Genomic DNA, 20,335 nt, shown 5'->3' on the forward strand with positions numbered 1-20,335 from the left:
GTGTTTAAACAGAGCAGCCTTCAAAAAAGAAGTGCCAAAACAATTTTTCAGGTTTAAACTCTGGGGAATTCTAATTACCTGGTGTATGTTTTAGTCATTTAGTGATTTAGGTAAAAGAGTGAAGTGGCAAAGGGAACTGAAAGCTAAATTTACAGTCCATCTCTTTCGGTGGCTACAGATCCATGCCTGGCCGTGCAAGCTGCAGGGGTGAGAAGTGGCTTTGGTATTGCTGTTACTGCTGAAGACAACTTGTGCTCCAATTCATTTGGCAGGAAAAGGTTGTGATGCCTCAGGGACATCAGTCACTGTGCAGTTACACACCGGTTCATGTGCTATGAGTGGAATCACCAGCGTGTGAAGGTTCACAGTCCACACTGCAAAGCAAACTGATCCTGCTCGTGAACTGGAAATTACACAGCAGCACCCGTAACGACGAGCTAATACACTCCTTGAGAGAGCTTCCAGACCTGATTTAGTATCCACACTGTATTTTACTGCAGGTAAGTATTTCAGTTCAGCATTAATTGAATACAATGTGCTCATCTATATATTGCAGAACTGGACTAGAGAAGCAGCATGAATATTATGCACATAAGCATGTGATCATGGATTCCTCAGAAGACCCTAATTCCAAAAATGTCTAAAACTGCTACAGAAATTGAAGCAGATAAACAAAGATAGCCACGTATTTTGTTTTACAGTATATATGTAATGTTGATCTGCTTATAATATCTTGCAGCCTTTCAGAAAAGAAGCATAAACTCAGAATGTTCACAGACTTCATGCTTTTGAAGAGAATATGCTTCAACTGGGTGTCTCAAAAAGATTGGCTGTGAAGGCTTACAGCAGAAATAATTTCAATGAACAGAAACAGAAGGAACATCAGCACAAAACTGGCAAGGATAGACCAGAGACACTCACCAAAAGCCTACTGAGACCCAGAAATACAAATGATGTGGGCGAAGCAATTGGAGAACTAGACAAAACAGCTTGGATTTTTTCCAACAGGAGGGTCTTTCTCTGGCCCACGATGGAATCAAAGAAGAAACTTACCATAATCGGAAAGAGTGCAGGCATGGGCAAAGGAAAGCAGCATATCCAGCATTGACACAATGTCAGACAGCTTGTACAGGCAATGAATGTGTTCATAGATCTCGTTCAGCAGTTTACACACGATTCTGAAATAAGACACAGATACAGTTGTTGCACAGTACAGACTGTCACTTTATACAACTTCCAGAAATAAAGCAAGTTACTAATGTTCATACTGTATAGGTTAGGATGGGAGGTGGCTCATAAAACAGTCATTTCCGACAGATGGAAGCAAATGTATAAATTTCTTTGAAGCAAATTAAGATCTTATACCACCATCTCAGATCAAATTCTGCTATCAGACACAAGACACATAGCTGAAATACCAACAGCTCATAGAAAGCTTCACAAAGAGAAGGAACTAAAAACATATTTGTGGAATCAAGCATGTTTTATTAAGACATCAACTGCTACTCTAATTCCCTTAGGCCTTCTTGTTAATAAAAACCCCGCATGGTTTCTAGAAAGAATTTCCAAATTGACATGCAGCATTACACTCAGTACATCTTCTGAAACAGAGCGCAGAGCAACATCATGCACAGCAAGAACAAAATACAGAGATAGACAGTTCTACTGCAAGTGCAAGGAACTCAACAGAAGTAACAATTCTGCATTACAAAGCCAACACATTCATTGTGCCATTTTGTGTAGATAATTCACCCATAAAAATTTAATAAATATGATGGACACCCTTACTAATAAATGACTATATTTTTGTAATTACATTTAATACACCCTTTGTGGTTTTTTTGTCTCGGGAAGTACACTTCTTCAGTGTCGCTCTGGATTATTTCTGCAAGTAGCTAGCTCAACAGAACAATAGTTTTAATAAAACATGTAATTAGCTATTAATTGGACAAAATAAATATAGCTAGCAAATATTAAATAGCTTTAAATGGTCTTACAAGTAGGTCATGTGATATATTTCTCTCAGGGACTCCTGACATCTTTCATTCATTTTTATTAAATCTGCTGAAGTGAAGCTATATGTGTTTTTCATTTTAGTGATCTATGGGGAATTCAAAACAACAGTAAGAACTTGTCATGTTATCAGAAACAAAAATAGTTTCTAGACAGCAAACTGGGAGCAGTACTGGGGAAAAAATGGAAAAAAACAATGCTTGATTTCTCTTATCCCATATAATTTTTTATGAAAAATCCATCTAAAAGAATGCCATTATCAGCAAGATATACAGCTTCATATTTACATGCAACATAATTGCACATAACTGCACATTTCTGATTATATTAAGTATAATTAGAAATAGGGCAGTTATGAAACCATATAAATTATACCTTCGTTTACTTCTAGATATCGTCACTGAAATTATTTTAATGGCTGCTTAAATTACTAAATGTGTATTTTATGAATGTATTATACATTTTATATACATTGACTGCACAAACAGATTATGAAAAACCATATCTCGCACAGATACCCTTGTGAATTCTGAAGGCAGTTGGCCATTGGCTAACGCTGAACTATCAACAGTCATCTGGATAAAAAATCCACGGGCAGAGCTGAAACTTGTTTTCAAGGGCAGGTTGTACTTTTCTGCAAGTTGTGTTATCATACCTACAACCCACAAATCAAGATTTGACACAAATTACATACATGCACATGCATACATACACAAACAGGTTTGTGTTGGTACAAATCAAAGTTGTTTAAAACACAGGGAACAAAGAACTCAGATGTTTTAATTCAAGAAGTTAACCCAAAGATTTACATGTTTTATGCAGGATGTTTTAGTTGGAATAATTCTGTTACATTACTTAAACTTTTTTGTACTTTTAAATTATAAAGAACAACAGAGTTTTAAATGCAGGAATCACAATATAACTGTTCCACTTCATTAAAATAAACTGATTTCTTATTTACAAAAGTAGAATCGCAATATGTATCTCAAAATCACTTCAGGTTTTGTAATTTTAATTATAAGTTACTTATCAGTGACAGTCAGATTATGCTAATAATAAATAACTTTTACATATGAGAAGGTTCTAATACCAAGACAAGAGGGAATGGCCTCAAGCTCCACCAGGGGAGGTTCAGGCTGGACATCAGGAAAAGATTTTTCACGGAAAGGGTCATTGGGCACTGGCAGAGGCTGCCCAGGGAGGTGGTTGAGTCACCTTCCCTGGAAGTGTTTAAAGGACAGGTGGATGAGGTGCTGAGGGGCATGGTTTAGGGATTGTTAGGAATGGTTGGACTCGATGATCCAGTGAGTCCTTTCCAACCTAGTGATTCTAGGATTCTAGGATTGCAAGGCTTCTACATGCCACTTGCAACATACTTCGAACTATAAATAAGTAAAAATCTTGGTTTAGAAATACCTGCTATGTCATCGACAATTTCTGTGTATGTTCTACGCGCTATGTCAAGGAATTCATTGATGTTAGGCTTAACAGCATAGCATTTCTGGGTCCTCATACTCAGACATCCTTTTGTGTACCTTGTGTCGTCGTTAATTACAGTTGTAATCTTTTCAAGTATAGTTCCAAATCTGCAATATCAGTTGTACTGTTAATTAGCTACATAGTACTTTACTAATTTTGCTTGCAATATCATCCCAAAATTACAAATAAGAGTGTTACAAATAACTGAAGCAAATCAGCTACTGTTAAACCCAAACACTAAATTTCATGGCTGTTTTCACCTCAGAATGAAGCATGACTACACCCAAGTCTGACCAAAGATATCATTCAAATCTTGCGGAGATATAAATAATTTCTCAAATATACAGGCAGCAGCTGATTTTTGCATTACTAGGAGGACTTTAGGAAACCACTACTTCTGTCTTTTCAGGATCCTTTCAACAGAGTGCAGTTCATCAGCAACTATGGTACCACAGATAACTTTCTGGTTCATTTTTAACCTGCATTTGTCTGTTAGTTGAAAATTAGTATTTGTGACAATTGAAATCAGCTTTTAGGCAAAAGAACTGAGCTACATCTGTAACTACAAAAAAGGAACGATGCCACATCCCTAATCTTACAAACATTCTTAAGAAAGACATACTAGCAAAAGCATGATAAATACCTCGTATCTTCAAGAGAACTGCAATAAGCCTTTAGCAGTGGTGTGTTACAGCTTCTTAAAGCAGCCTGTTGAAGATTAAAATATGGACATGAACAGTTACTTCTCTTTGTAGCCCTTTTAAAGGACTGAAAGTTCTTAGATTCACTGAGGCTTATCAGCAGTTCCATAAGCACCTTATGGAATCCGAGCATGGGCTTCAGCTAAATTCTAGGAATCCAGTTCTTAGGAATATTAGACTCAAATATATATTTTCAATTGGCCTACAAGTTAACAGACTATGTTGGCACTATTGTGTTCTGCAAGACATGAAGTAATCTTTTTTTGACTCAATGATCCTTATCAGTATCTTCCAACTTGAGATATCCTATTCTGCAGTCTAAGAAATTTAACAAACTGCACTGTATAAAACGAAGAACGAAATGCTCCGCACTTCATTTAAAAAAAAGACAGAGACAGCTTACTGTTAGAGGTTCCACAAGTTCTAGAGTGTGCTTCAGGTAGATTAAATTAGTTATCTTTGATTCAGCAGTTTTAACCTGTTGAAAAATTTTACAAATACAGCAGGTGTTTGTATGCCCATCTGATAAAAAGCACTTAAGAACTCGCAGAACTCATACTGCTAACTGGTTTATATTCTTCATAAAAATTGCTAAAATACTTTATAAGCTCACTTTGACAACTCAATGTAGAACTGCATGAAGAATGTTTAGATAACTGTTACATTGCATACTGTGATAGTGTGCCCATCCACAGCTAATATTCTCATATCTGCAGTGATAACAATTGGCTTCGAGAACATTGCTAAAAAAGAAAGCCAACCGTATCCTGGGCTGCATCAAAAGTACTGTGACCAGCAGGTGGAGGGAGGTGACTCTGCCCCTCTACGCTGCTCTGGTGAGACCCCACCTGGAGTCCTGTGTCCAGTGCTGGGGTCCTCAGCACTAGAAAGACATGGATCTGTTAGAGCGAGTGCAGAGGGCCACAAAAATGATCAGAAGGCTGGAACGCCTCTCCTATGGAGAAAGGCTGAGAGAGTTGGGGTTGTTCAGCCTGGAGAAGAGAAAGCTCCAGGGAGACTTGATAGCGGCCTTTCAATACTTAAAGGGAGCTTATAAGAAAGACGAGGACAAACTTTTTAGCAGGGCTTGTTGCAACAGGACAGGGGATAATGATTTTAAACTAAAAGAGGGTTGACAGACTGGATATAAGGAAGAATTTATTTTACAGTGAGGATGGTGAAACACTGGCACAGGCTGCTCAGCCGAGTGGTAGATGCCAAATCCCCAGAAATGTTCAAGGTCAGGCTGGATGGGGCTGTTTTCTAACACTCTCCCACAACAATGTTCTTCTGTAAAATCAGATATACGCTCAATTTACAACAACTTTATTCCATGTCTTTTTAAGGCATAGTCTTTTTCTTATCATATGATGCATATTTATAGGTATCTCATTTATGTATTGCATGTTCTAATCAGATAACTGATCGTCTAAGGTATATTTCAAAACATACTGTATCCTGCTTTGGAATTTGTACCAAAACTGAAAGTAGTTGTTCTGTATCCAGGAATTTTGAGATAACTGCAAAACAAAATTAAACAGATCAGAAATATAACTGAAATTGTAATAAAATCTTTTTTTAACGCACAAAATTACTTAGATAATTATGGTAATCTTTTTCTTTCATTCTATCTTCACATATTATTTACTGGGGGAAAAAAAACCAGGTTAAAAATAGCTACTATCTAAATTATTCTGTCATAACTATACTTACTATACCTAAGCAGGTACTGATCATTGTACAAGTTGGACTTCATATCAATTCAGCAATATTCTTTTTGTTAGATTGACTCATATTTCAAAGCTAAGATTATATGATCCACCTTCAAGTGGACTAACTCACACCCTTGTATTGTATTTTCTTCTATGATTGTCTGGACTGCTATATTTTATGAAGCAACAGGGAAAAAATGCATAAACAACAAGCATTACATAAGCAATGTCTCTGACTGTTTTTAATATATGCATTATGTATACTAGCATATAGGAATGTATCTAGCCATAGAGGTAAAGAGATAAACTCCAATTCTTAAAAAAGCTATGGGGTCACTGACTTCTATTCATTTTATCAGAGAAATTAATTTTCCTTAGCAAAATACTTGAGAAAACTACCACCATCATAATAAAGATGTCTTCAAAAAATTGTCCACTAAGTGTCACCTTACAAACCATTAAAAACCACTTCTCAAACACACTGAGCCACAGTGCATACTTTTATAGATTAGAAAAGAAGTTTAAAAATAAATATAGCACTATGTATTAAAAAATAAACTGGTACCTGCTTGAAGACCAAAAAAGAGCTCCTCATCCTGGAGTAATTCCTGAACACAGTCCAGTCTCATATTAATTGATTCAGCATCAACAAGTGGCTCCAGGATATTAGATCTAAGTCTTCGACTTCCACCTGGAGTTTTAGTGTAATTTAGGACACCATAAAGTGTGTGACTATTCCTTTGAAAGCAAAATACATGTGAAGAATACACTTACAAAAATAAAGATAGTAAATGTCAAGTGTCATTTTCAGGCAAAAGGCATTACATACAAAGGGAAACAAAACAACCTTTCAAGCCTGGAGTGTTTATCTTGTGTAAAATGAATAAAACCTAGGCATTTTAATCCAACATACGCAACTCGTTGTGGAAACGTAGCCTCTTCCATTTCACAATCCGTGAAACCAACATCATTTAACTGGTTGAATAAAATATAGACATATAGATGACTGTGCATCAGCTCTTCCTGCAATTCACTTGTAGGATTTCCTACACTAGAAATTTTGGGCTAAACTGCAATGCATTTCTCTGACCAAATATTTCTTAAAAGCTTTGAATGGTATAAGTTATTTGATACAGAAATAAATATAACGGTCAGCTCTTTGACATAAACATCAAGGAAATCTGGTGAAATACAACTTCACAAAAGTGTAATTCATGAACTTAAATATTCTTACCGAGAATCTCTGTTATTAATTACTAGTTCAAGATTTTGCGCTGAAGACGAATCTATCATAGCTGTTTTCTCACTCCCCTGGAAACGCACCTTGAGTGACTTAGGAGCATACACCGAATTTTGAATAAATTCAACATATTTTAGCAAAGCTGCAGCAGCCGCAAGACAGTAGTACCTTGGAAAGAAACAATCTTTAATGAATGATGCTATTTAAATACCACAAAACAAGGCAACGCGCTACAGAAATTACATTCATGCTTCTGCTTGACAGCCACTGGGATTGATAGCTCTGAAAAAGCAGTACATTTTAACCATGCACTAACGCAAGTATAGTGCACATGTATGCATGTAAATCAAATATTCATGAATGTTTGAGTCTCTGTGCTCTTGACACCCCACACTCTATGGCTGGTTTTGTGAACACATGTATTTCAGTAGTTAGAAGTGACTTGAAATGAAGACCCTGATCACCGAGTATCACTACTTCAAACTGTTGGTACAAAGAAAACTTTTGCCAAGGCCAGAAAGAAAGGCAGTCCTGCTTGTTAGGCTGTATCTCTAAGGGAGGAATGAAAAGAAGAATGTGGAAAGCTATGAATACTAAAAAGAAAAAAATACATATACATAATGGGCTTTCTATTTAGATTTCTAGATATATCAGAATATATAGTAGGGTATATCAGATATAGTATATAGTAGGATATATCAGAATATATAGTAGGGTAAAATAAAAGAACAGCTCTGTTATGATTTTCTAACTTTTATGACAAGCCACAGACTTGTGTACTAAGCTATTAGTACAAAAAGCTATTAAAAACTTATCTGGACACAGTGTGTTTCATCCTGTGTTAAACATACTTTGATTGAACCTCCATCAAAATGGTGCTGAATTCAGACGCACACAATTGTTCTATGTATTCCAAACCCTTCGTTTCATTGAAGTATTTTCTTTGGACAGTTGTAAAAGTCACATTCTGCAAAGATAGGGGGAAAGCAAATAGTGTAAAATGTTACAGAGACTTTTTCAGCAGGCAGGCTTCTCTATTTTTCTAGTGGTATGCGTTTCCAAGAAAATCAACCACGTGATTCAGCAATTAGCCTTTGAAGAAGTATTCATTCTAGCTTATTATCACAGGCAGGCCACACTATTGCCACTCATCTTTCCTTCTCTCTGGTGGTGAGTAAACATAAAAAAGCTCACACTACTGTTTTGAGCAAATTAACATCACCTTTTTCTTGGATACTGCTTTTCCTCTCAAGAACTAGCTACTCTGAATTTTGAATTTGGTTAAAATTTGTGACTTTTTGAGAAGAGTTATTTTCACACTACCACTGATGCTCACATTCAAATTGTAGCTTTCCTTTGCTGAGGTTCAAGCCCAAGGGATCATTACTGAGTCTTCAATAGGGAAAAATGTATGCAGGTCGACACCACTGAATGTGTGTGAAGTGCAAGTGATTTATGCAAGAAAAAGACGAGAGGTCAGGAAACAGAAGGGCACTTGTGAAGAAGCAGCAGGAAAGTCATGGAAGCAATTCAAGCAGCAAAGAAGACAGTTTTTTAAACATTCTGAGGCTTTCATACTCATAAATTGCATAGGCTAGTTCATCTCACCCTCTCTTACCCTGCCAGTGCACTTTTTCCTATTCTCTGATACGTTAGTCACATCTATTCATCAGGTTGAGAGAAAAAAGGGAAAAAAGAAAAATGCTTGATTTTTTCACCTCTGAATCTTTCCCAGGTTCAGTATTGCTCAAATTAATTCAATGCCACAAATTCAAAACTTTTTGGCTCTAATTGGTAAAATACTTATCTCTGTAATGATCAGCATTAGAACTAGCAGTGTTAGAGCTGCATTTAAATTATTCTTTACCATGGTAAAATTAGGCCTGAAAATCGCAGAAAACACCAAATTTGACCACATTTAAGGCTCTAGTAGTGATGCAAAACTCTCAAATCAACTATTACATAAAAGTGATCAACAAGAATTCTAAAACTTGGAATGAGATTTAACAGATTACCTTGAAATGTTCCGTTATCAGACTGAACAATTTTGTAGTGTTCCCTGCATCACAAGCAGTGTTTGACATTATTATTTCAAGCGGTGTTAGAATCTTGAGTTTAGTAATAACCTGAACAAAAAAAATCAAAATAATTCCATAAATATCCATATATAATCCAAAATATTTTTACACGATAATGAACCAACAATAATTACAGAACTCTTATATTTTAAAATCACAGTTCCATGTAAATAAAGACCAAATTTACTGCTAATGAGTCAGATCTACCTGTACATATAGATACAGCTATATAAATAGACATGACACTAAACTTAAAATAAACCAATAGTATCCATCCCATTATTTAAAAACAGAAATATCTTTGTTGTCAAAGCAAGAGATAAATATTCCAAATTATATTCCATGGCTATGATGGGAGAAGGACTTATTTTCTGGGCTTGCAGCTGAAAAGTTCTTGGTACTCTGGAAGCTGAAGAAATGCAACAGGTCTGAATATTAATGATCTTTTGATTGAGACTTGGTTTGGACTTTGTTCTAACCTCCTCATAACATTTATCTCAGCCATGTGTTTTCCTCTTTTACCATGCTAAAAGATGGCATTTTTATTTTTACACATACGTTCCTAATTTTGAGATAAAGCAGCTGTACACCAGCAGCTATGCTGTTTTTTTGGACTGGCTGGTCAATACAGTATTAGGTGTGTCCACAGAATGGAGAACTTGGTAATCTAAACGGAAAACTAGGAAGATATGTGTAAAAATAAAAATACCATCTTTTAGCATGATAAGAGAGGAAAATACTGAACCATGAGGCCGTGGCCTGACAGGCAGTTATAGAAGATGAAAACTTACCAAGTGAGAAGCCTGACTAACAGAGAAGAGAGTCATGTTAACAGAATTTAAAGACAAAGTACGAAAAGCTTAGGAGAAATAACATTTTAAGAGTAGAATAAGCTCTAAAAGCACTAATGATCAAAAACTACTTTATACAATATATGTTCTAATAAACAGATTTGATGGATGTTTATATTAAGTCATATCTACTTATTCTCGTAATTAAATTTAGGTTTTATTTATTTGAATATTGTAAAGATGCTACAAGCCACTAGCATGCATAGGTACAACAAAATCATTAAATAACATGTTTTATTAATGCTGGTGTTGCGTGAACCAGAAACATTACTCTCCAAATTAATGTAGAGTCTGTGGTGCTGGTAGGCAGAACACTTGGCTGTAAACTGAATGAATTTCAGTGAACTAACTGAGAAGCAAGTATTTATGCAACCATACAACACCAGCCTTAGTTACTACTTCCCCACACACCCACATTCATGCAGTTCTGTTCTTAGACTGATCAAAAATATTTGCAAGTTCTACTACCATGTATTGCCCAATGTTCTTCAAAACAAGGCATCTCTCTCCCACAAACACTATTTTTCGCAGAAAGGCTATTTTTCTTTTGCAAAACAGCCTTTCCTCTCTATCTAAAATCTGAGGCACCATAAAGAAAATAACAGGCCTTTCAACACTGCAAATGTCTTAGAACTTGTTATTTTAACTTCGGAGAAAGTTCTTCTACAAACTAAAAATTTAATTTCCTATTAGTCAGAAAAGTTCTTAAGTAAGAAAGTCAGAATAATAAGCCTGTAAGGGATACAGCAATTAAGTATGCAACAATACCTTGGCATAAGTTGTATTGTCCGCAAACTGCGATAATATCACCTCAGGATTTTTTAAGTCAATACTGGCCATTCCTACTTCACCTCTGGCAAGGCCTCTTCCTTCTACCACAGCTACAATAACCGAGGCAATGCTATGAGCAGAGGCTGCAGATGAGGATGTAACTGTAAAACAGTTGCGTATATTCAGTTACAAGCCAGTACTTCACATTCACAGAATCATACTTTGACTTTCCAAGTGAAATATTATGTGTTATGTTCCCACACGCAGAGAAACGCCTTTCAATTTACCCAACTTAGTTAAAAACTAAAAATTCTGGTTGCTAATTCTATACTTGCCATACCATACAGACAAGACACACTTTCCAAAGTATGAACATCATACTTTTACATTATGAGACTGATTGAATGCATTAAGATTGTCAGAAATAATCACATTTCTGTAGCAAGTGAAAATACAGTTTCTGAGTTACCACCTCTGTACTAAACAAAAAATATGTTTAATACATGCCAAGAAGCATAGCTATTATTAAATGCTTGCCATTTTAAATTCAAAACGATGCACAGGTATTACCACTAGTTAAAATCAGGTGTATAAATTGCAGAGAGATATGTACAACCCCTGATCAAGATGGCTTAGATCTTGTGAAGTTAAGGGAAATAAATGTCATATATCTATTTCATTTGATCTTACGCTAAACTTATTAAACTATTCTAATCTATATATATAATGTAAATAGATATATATATATTGCAGCACAGTTGAAATGTAATAATTTGTTTTTCATTTTGGCAATTTTAAAAAAAAATACTTTTAGTATCATAATATTTATTTGTCTTAAATTTTCTCAGATAACATCACAAACTCAAGTAATCTCATATCCCATAACAAACTAAAGTAATCTCATATCCTCCTTCAAATAAAGAATCATAGAATCGTTTAGGTTGGGAAAGATCTTTAAGATCAGCAAGTCAAACCACAAACCTAACATTGCCAAGCCCATCACTAAGTCATGTCTCTAAGCACCACGTTTACATGTCTTCTAAACACCTCCAGGGATGGGGCCTCCATCACTTTCCTAAGCAGCCTCTGTCAGTGCCTGACAGATCTTTTGGTGAAGAATTTTTTTCCTGATACCCAGTTTACACAGCCCCTGGCATAACTTGAGTCCACCTCTTCTTGTGCTTTCACCTGTTACTTGGGAGAATTGAGCAGAACCCACCTAATTTTCTTACCTACTCTCTTTATTTTCCAGTGTAGATAAAACCACAAACACAGCTGCTCTAGCAATTTGCCCAACATAACACAACAAATCTATTTTGGGATTGTACTACAGGCCTACAGTAAAGTGGATATTTATACCTAACTGAAATGTATAAACCTATGATTCTTAATCACACGTCATTCAGATCCTAATACCTAATTTAAAAAATGGGTCTATTTTGTGTTCAACTACAGTTTACTGCAGTATAGTTGCCTGGTGACAAATTTTATCACATTCCTTCATCTCACTCCTCCCATACTACTTCATAGGTGTATGAATTTTAAATACCACCAAGTTAAAAACAAACAGTCTTCTAGCACTACTGTTTTGGTGCCTAAAACCTAAGCTGTGAGCCAATAAGAAGGACAGCCTCAGAGATGCGGCATCATCTGCAATCAGAACTGGGGGGACAAGAAGCTGGACAAAACGAGCTGACCCTCCCACTTCTTCCCAGCTGCATTTTGGGTTCCTGCCATCACAGATCCATGAAACAATATATCTTAACCAACAGTAAGTAACAGAGTACACACACACCAAATTATGCTCTAGTCCTTAAGAAGCACTGCTCTTTAGTGCTAAGTTACAGTACTTCCTAAATATTAACAGGGTGATGCCATTTTAATTCAGACCAAAAATATCCATACAGTGCTTCCTTCAGTATCTCAGCTAATTTTTGTTTCAGGTTCACAAAATGGTATTAGATTCTTCCAAATCCTACTGGAGAAGCTACTAATGACATCTTATTTGGAAATCTGCGACCAAAAGCTGTGAGACTGTGGTATTCAAATGAGCAAACGTAACTTGCTGAGCCTTACTGAAGTAATTACCATGCTACAAAAAGCAGCTGCTACATGCACTTGGCTGTAACTTCTCAGACAAACTAGAGAAACCCGTCATGATTTCAATCATCTTAACTTTCAGCTAAAAGCCAAACTAAACCGTAGAGCAGCTGAATTGAACACATTCTTCACTTAATCCTTCTTGAATTTATTTAGACGTTCAGAAGATTTAAATGTTCAGAATGTTCTGAACATTTATTAATTAATGGCTATCAAGTAACCATTAATTCTAAAGTATTCAAAATAAGATAAACACTTGCATATACAAGGCAAACCCGTTTACACTCTCAAAAACATATAAACAGTATTGCATTTTTATAGCAAAGACATGGTTAGCAATCTGAATCACCAATAAACTCTACCTGCTCTGTAGTGATTATTTTTACATATTTACATTCCTTTCCACCATTACCTTCCCCTGATCTTCACAGAATTTGCTCTCATAAAGTAAAGGAATAAGAGTATTCTCAAAACGGAACAGTCCGGAGAAGGCATAAACCTGTCATTTTCTTCTGAGCAGCCTCGATTTGAACCCCAAGAGTCAAAACCAATCCCACCAGGAATCTGGGAGGGCAAAATCAGAGTTTAGCTAAGAACTTGCAATTTAAAACCTGTCTGAACTGCGACTGGCTGCCTCCTGAGCGAAATCCTTGATGCTGCAAACAACTGAGTCTGGACCTGCATTCATTCTACCTGTCTTTTGTAGGCCACAAGATGTCAGCAACAGCATTCACATAAAGTTTCATCTGAGGGGTGCTGGAATTGTAACTGGTGTTCTGAGTCCTCAGAACAACCCCTGGCCCCTCAGCAGGAATGTGCAGAAATTTTCAGGCTCTTCAGTTCGGTCACCACACAAAACAACATGTCCACAGAAATAATTCAATTTTTGACAATTTTTAAGTCTGAATTCTAACTGTATTGATAACTTATACATGAATGCAAAGTAAGTGACAGGCGGTTGTAACACCAAAACACCTAATCAGCATCTAATGTCGCACTCTGTCTTACAGGCACATCTTTCATAGGCATCCTCTGCAGTACAAAACACATTATGTTTTGTCTCTTGAATGTATTTCAGTATCTTACTGTATCACATTCAAAAATAAGGTACATTTAATATAATAAAGTTAGAAAAGTAAGTAGGACAATTTCCTTTTAAGAGTTAATCTTACCTGAATATCCTGCCAGTGGGGTATGGCTTCTGAAAACAGATCTGCTGGATGAGAGAGGTGGTTTTCCTATACCAGTGCTATTCGGGCCTCGTACAGAAGAAGAACTTGTGAGATTCAGTGTGCTGGCATTTTCTACACAAGAACTTTTGTCCCCAAAATATGATTCTGAAGGGAGAGAAAAAAAATAACTTTTGAAAGCAGACAGATTAAATTATGTGTCATTTAACTAAATAAAATATTTTAATCCATTTTATTCAGAAAGCAATATATAAATATACAGGTTAGAAAACATTATTTTCTTACTAAAAACAGAGAGATCTAAGCAATAACCTTTAATGTCATCCTGTGAAAGCTCCCCAAAGTAGTACAAGTATAAAATGAAATAAAAGTTGGTCTGTTTTGAAAATACGCTTATATCATTATTTTCCACAGTGGTATTATGTGCAGCATCAATATCTGTTCACATTGTTGGACCGAAATAAGACAACGGAAGTCCCTTTATATTGCAGAATTTCATATTCTAATGAATTCTAGATTTAAGAAAGAATGTTAAAAGTCAGCTATATCTCACATTGGCCCATCATTTTTAAAATCCACATCTGAAACTGCACGTGCTTATGAAAGTAGAGTTACGTTTTTCATCCAAGTAATTGTATTTTTTTAAAGTTAGACAGAAATGTCCTCCTGATAGCATCGGGAGTTTTACAGCATGTTTTTTTCAAATAGTGTTTTTCCAGACACTGTTACACTTTCAGTTTTTTGAGACGATAACACCTTGTGTTCAGTGTGATCTGTGCTGAACAGAGGTGTCTCCTGCAATCCCTTCTGTTTGCAGCGCTTTCCTGTTTCATATGCAAGGTCAGGTAGAGCTGGAGCCAGCTCCAAGTTACCCAGAGACGTGATTGTTGTGAAGTTCATAATAACATTAAAGTGAGCCCTTGGGAAGTAATAAAATATGCATAAGATCTCTGGGAAAATTTATATGTACGCAGGCGAGTCCCCAGCTCGTCTCACTGCATACGATTGATGCAGAGCACTCCCTCACGTTGCCCAGGACTGATTGGAAGACGACTGCTTTCTAAAACTCAAAAACAGGTCTTTAAAAGAGTTTATTTGTTGGCATTTTTGGTATGAGAACCAAAAATAAAAAACAACAACAAAAAAAACCTACCAGGCAAACACAAAACCAAACCCCATGACCAACTGAGGTCTCTAGGGAAGCAAACATTGTGCTGCAATTCAATCCAGTTTATCAACCCCAGCAGGAACTAAGATACTGCCTAAATAAAGCAATAAAAGTTAATTTAGTGTGAGGGCTGACCACTCCTGTTCTGCCAGGCTGAACAGAAGCAAGTCAGGGAGACACATCGATGCTGCCAGCATCACCTGCAACAGTGCTTCCCAAGCAAAGAAAGATAATGATACAAGTAGTTACTATTATAAAAACTGAAATATTTTTGATTTAAGCCAAAGTGAAGTTTTGTCCACGTATTTTTTTTTGAGATAAAGAATGCCTCTCTGAGAGCATCAAAGTCGAATGGTCTCGATTTACACTAGTGACATTCCATCTAAGTAACTATTTTTTGAAAGTTAGACAGAATGCCCCTCTGATAGCGTGTTTTGTTTCAGGCAGTGTTTTTCCAGACACTGTTCATTCTTTGGAGATGACAACACCTTGTGTTCAGTGTGATCCGTGCTGAGCAGATGTCAATAAAGGTTTATCCAAAGCGTGAGGAATGACCAGGGGTTCTGCCGGGCTGAGCAGAACCGGGTCAGCAGATGCTGCCAGCATCGCCTGCAGCAGCGCTGCCCAAGCAAAGAGAATGATAGAAGTAGTTACTATTATAAAAAGTGGAATGTTTCTGATTTAAGTTAGAGTGAAGTTTCATCTAAGCAATTGCATTTTTTTTTGAAGGTTAGACAGAATGTCCCTCTGACAGCATCGAAGTGGAACGTTCTTGATTTAAGCTAAAGTAGACTAAGTTTCATCTAAGTAATTGTATTTTTTTGAGAGTTAGACAGCACGTCCCTCTGACAGCCCGTTTTCTTCCAAGCCGTGTCTTCCTAGACACTGTTAATTCCTTTGACATGCTAACACCTTGTGTGAAGGAGGACGTATGTTGAATACAGGTTTATCCAAATGGTGAGGAACGACCACCCCTGTTCTGCTGGGCTGAGCAGACCCGCGTGAGGGCTGGACGCTTCCCGCACCGCCGCCCGCACCTCCTCGCCCGGAAACTGGCGGCCTCTGGTCGCGGGCAGCGCCCCTCTCTCCGCTGGAGAAGCTGCTGCTGCCGGGGGTGCGCAGCAGCCCCAGCAAGTACCGGGGCGTCTGCGCCGCCCGCCCGCCCGCCGAGGAGAGGGAGGAGGCTCCCGCCAGCCCGCTACTCCCAGTCGCCATCGCCGGCCCCCGGCCGCAAAATGGCGGCGCCGCGCGTGAGGGGCGGGCAGCGCGTGGGGCGGAGGGCGCGCGCCACGGGCGGGAAAACAGCGCGGGGGGGGGAGGGCAGCACAGGCCAGAAATGAGGGATCTTTGAATAAATACATCATATCCGTTATAAAAATAGGTGATCTTCATTAAAAATACGCGATCTTCACCATAAAAATAGACGGTCTTTGTTATAAAAATGTGATCGTCATTAAAAATACACGATCTTTGTTAATTAATATGGGATCTTCATTATAAAAATACAGGACCGTCGTTATAAATACACATGATCTTCATTATAAATATATGGGAACCTCGTTATAAAAATACAAGATCATTATAAAAATACAGGATCCTTGTTACAAATACACATGATCTTCATTATAAATACATGGGAACCTCGTTATAAAAATATGCAATCTTCACTAATACTTGAACTTCAGTATAAATACATTAACTTTGCTATAAATGCGCAATCTTTGCTATATAAATACACGGTCTTCACTATATAAAAAATGTGATCCTCACTATATAAAAACACGCAATCTTTGCCATAAATATGTGATCTTCATTAAAAATACACAATCTTCGCTAAAAATACGCCATCTTTGTCATAAAAATACGTGACCATTATAAAAATGTGATCTTCCTTATAAAAGTATGTGATCTTCATTATAAAAATGTGACCCTCGTTATAAAAAATATGCAATCTTTGCTATGAAAATACAGAACTACAGCACAAGGGATGCAGCAAAATGGTCTGTGCTTGCTCCTTAACATGGTGGTGAAGCGTTTAAACCCAATTTGTCCCATATTCATTCATCAACATTCAGGGAATTTTAGCAGAAGCTTCAGTTTTCCTCCTCAAGAATTAAGATGCTAAAAAATTCCGAATGAAACCATAAAGCTTGTTTACATCTAGTGGTATCAAAAATGCCAGCAAATCCACTCTCCAAGACTCTGTTTGGGCAAGCGAGCGCCCTTCATCAGCCCTGGGCGGGGTGAGCGAGCACTCAGCATGGATCTGTGCAGCCATGGGGCGGGATGCATCTCCCACTCACATGCGTGTGTGTGAATCTCCCAGGAATCTTACGCATCTTCCGTTCCTTCCCAAGAACTCGCTTTAATGTTACCACGAACTTCACAACAGCCGCATCTCTGGGTAATTTGGAGCCGGCTCCAGCTCTGCCTGACCTTGCATTGGAAACCGGGAAAGGCTGCAAACAGAGGGGACTGCAGGAGACACCTCTGCTCTGCACCGATCACAATGAACACAAGGCGTGATCATCTCCAAGGAATGAACAGTGTCTGGAAAAACACTGCTTGAAAGCAAACATGCTGTCAGAGGGACATTCTGTCTAACTTTCAAAACCACAAATACTTAGATGAAACTTCACTCTACTTTAGCTTAAATCAAAAAATATTCCACGGTTTGTAATAGTAACTACTTCTTGTATCACTAGAACTCTCTTAAATACATCCTTCTATGCATGTTTTAGATCACTGTGACACCGCTTTGTATATGAGTATGTACTACATACCACTAGAATTGTTTTAATTTTGTCTCTGGGATGTAATACAGCTGCATTAAAACCTCCTCCAAGCTGCAGCCAGCCTTCTCCAGTGCACCATTCCTTGTGGACAGGCATTGTCTGCTGGTTGTTCAGCTTCACCACAGAAATTCCACCAGCTGCAGCTCCTTGGCTGACATCAGGTAGGCATCACAACAGCAACAGCTTTCTCAGCACTGAGCACCATCCGTCAGATGGCTTTAAGAATCTGAGCATTAGAAACATCAGCTTCACTGCAAAGGATGGCAGACAGCTACAGCCAATTGCAGTTACTGCCACTGTTCCAAACTTCCAAGTCCTACGTGGAACTTTCCATATGCATTCAGACTTCTGAAGCTAATGTTAGACCATCTCCTCTCCTCTGACAGAAATGCAAATATATTGCAAGAAAAACAGAAATAAAAGCAATGTCCATCTTCCAGCTTCCTTCATTTCTTATGGTCACAAATCATAAGGCTGAATTTGCCTAACCAAGCTGTCTCAACAAAACTGAGTGCAAACATCTCTGCAACAAAGCACATACCTCTGGGCTTGACCATGTTCTTAGAAGGCAAGGGCTGTTGATCTCTCCCAACATGCACAGATTTTCTTTTAACAAACGCATCGACACAATTTTATGTACCTGAATTATTCATTACTGTTTAGCAAATTCTCGCACAGCACCTTGCAAAATTTATTGCTGGAACGCTTGCTACACGACAGTACTTAAGATCAAGTATTAACATGCTGTCAGGATCCTTCCATATAAAGATTTTCATGGAGAAAAAAAATTGTGACAGTACAAATTTCTGAAAGCCTTTAATAACGGACCTGCAACTCAAGATTGAGAACAATATATTAATTACTGCAAAGTTTCTAACTCCATAAGCTCAAAAAAAAAATCTTATCAGTATATTTAACAAAATAGAGGTAGACAGTAACAATGTATTCTGCACCAAAATTAGGTTAGTCTTAACACAGACATACCAGGCAACTAATTTTTTTCACAGTACATTTAACAGAAAATGTGATTGTTTGCGTAAGAAAAATTATGACTCTACAAATACAGTATTTCAAAAAAACTGATGTCAAGAATGGAAGAATATTAAGAAGTTTTTTGTTTATGCACACTCACCCCTTTTTTAACCTATAATCTTCTAAGATCCTACAAATCACACCTGACTTAGGAAATGAAGTTGACCAGACCTTCAGAGAAAAACAGTGTTGATAGGATTTCGACCTACAGTGAAGTGTTCTACACTGTCATCCAGTATCAACCACATATTGATTTCCAGGGTGCCCAAGTCTACACCAGACTAGACATTCTGAAGAGGATTCTATTTTGTTTACACAACATGGAGAAAGTGGAAAAATTCCTACGTACTGAACAGTGTTTCCTCAGATGAAAAGAAGTGGCACTTGCAAAGATAACCTGGAATAAGAAACATTTATTTTAAAGTCTTCCGTTAAACTCGATCAATGCTCTCATTCCCTCTCACTTAATACAAAACCTACTTTTTTCCAAACCTTGAAGAAGAAATTACAGTCATTGACCAAAGAAATCATCAGGCAACTGGACAGATAAAGAGTAGGGGTTTTTACCTTATCTAAAAGCCTGTAGAGAAGGCTTTAAAAATTCATTAGAAATAGGTGATCGTTCAAATAAACATTCTCTCTTTGAAATTCTCTACAGGTAAAACTAACCAGCTAGCTTTTAAAACTGTGTTTGAAACAACTTTAGACTTTCCTTAAGCATAAGTACAGAGATTATCAAGAGACTTCCTCCCCTTCACAATTACCTTTCACTGTGTATTTCAACTGGAAAAACATCCAGTCTCAGCCAGGGTGTGAGGAATGTGAATTAAGAGGCTATTTTAGGGTTTCTGCGAAGACAAAGAAGACTTCATCCTTTAAAGAACAAGTACTTTCCATAGCTAGTTTTACTCTCAATTACACCATAATCAAGCATTGGCAATTACTGACTTAAAAGCTATAAAGCAGAATTTCAAACCAGCAAATAACTTAGGATCAATTCTACACTCAGTTACAAGTCACTGTCCTATGCAGACCTTCTCTCGAATGTTTAATGTTATCAAGTTTCACTGTACATACTCTAGGTTTGCTCTGTTTCAAATACCAGCTAAACTTTGTCTAAGTGACTCACCAATAAATGAATACATTTATATACTTAATGGAACCATAATTTTTGTTTCTATTGATATCAATTACTATCAGAAGAA

General features: G+C 37.2%; 1 protein-coding gene across 7 annotated transcripts in view; it reads right to left on the reverse strand.

Annotated features, from left to right (window-relative positions):
• MSH4 (mutS homolog 4) overlaps window positions 1-20,291 on the reverse strand; it is a 47,483-nt gene extending 27,192 nt beyond the window's left edge. For 4 of the 7 annotated variants that reach the window (XM_054071110.1, XM_054071109.1, XM_054071108.1 and 1 more), the window contains exons 1-14: window positions 19,480-20,291; window positions 14,118-14,282; window positions 10,843-11,006; window positions 9,161-9,271; window positions 7,997-8,112; window positions 7,140-7,313; window positions 6,471-6,643; window positions 5,646-5,713; window positions 4,597-4,671; window positions 4,136-4,200; window positions 3,430-3,599; window positions 2,532-2,668; window positions 1,998-2,101; window positions 1,054-1,178 (exon numbers count right to left, since the gene is read on the reverse strand). In XM_054071110.1, the coding sequence (XP_053927085.1) occupies window positions 1,054-1,178; window positions 1,998-2,101; window positions 2,532-2,668; window positions 3,430-3,599; window positions 4,136-4,200; window positions 4,597-4,671; window positions 5,646-5,713; window positions 6,471-6,643; window positions 7,140-7,313; window positions 7,997-8,112; window positions 9,161-9,271; window positions 10,843-11,006; window positions 14,118-14,282; window positions 19,480-19,543 (1,711 nt within the window). In that variant the 5' untranslated portion in view covers window positions 19,544-20,291. The remainder of the gene's footprint in view (window positions 1-1,053; window positions 1,179-1,997; window positions 2,102-2,531; window positions 2,669-3,429; window positions 3,600-4,135; window positions 4,201-4,596; window positions 4,672-5,645; window positions 5,714-6,470; window positions 6,644-7,139; window positions 7,314-7,996; window positions 8,113-9,160; window positions 9,272-10,842; window positions 11,007-14,117; window positions 14,283-19,479) is intronic. The other 3 variants (XM_054071111.1, XM_054071113.1, XM_054071114.1) reach the window with 3 other exon arrangements.
• Window positions 20,292-20,335: the final 44 nt, after the last annotated feature.

The sequence above is a fragment of the Cuculus canorus genome, chromosome 7 (genome assembly GCF_017976375.1).
Source record: "Cuculus canorus isolate bCucCan1 chromosome 7, bCucCan1.pri, whole genome shotgun sequence".
Lineage (NCBI taxonomy): Eukaryota > Metazoa > Chordata > Aves > Cuculiformes > Cuculidae > Cuculus > Cuculus canorus.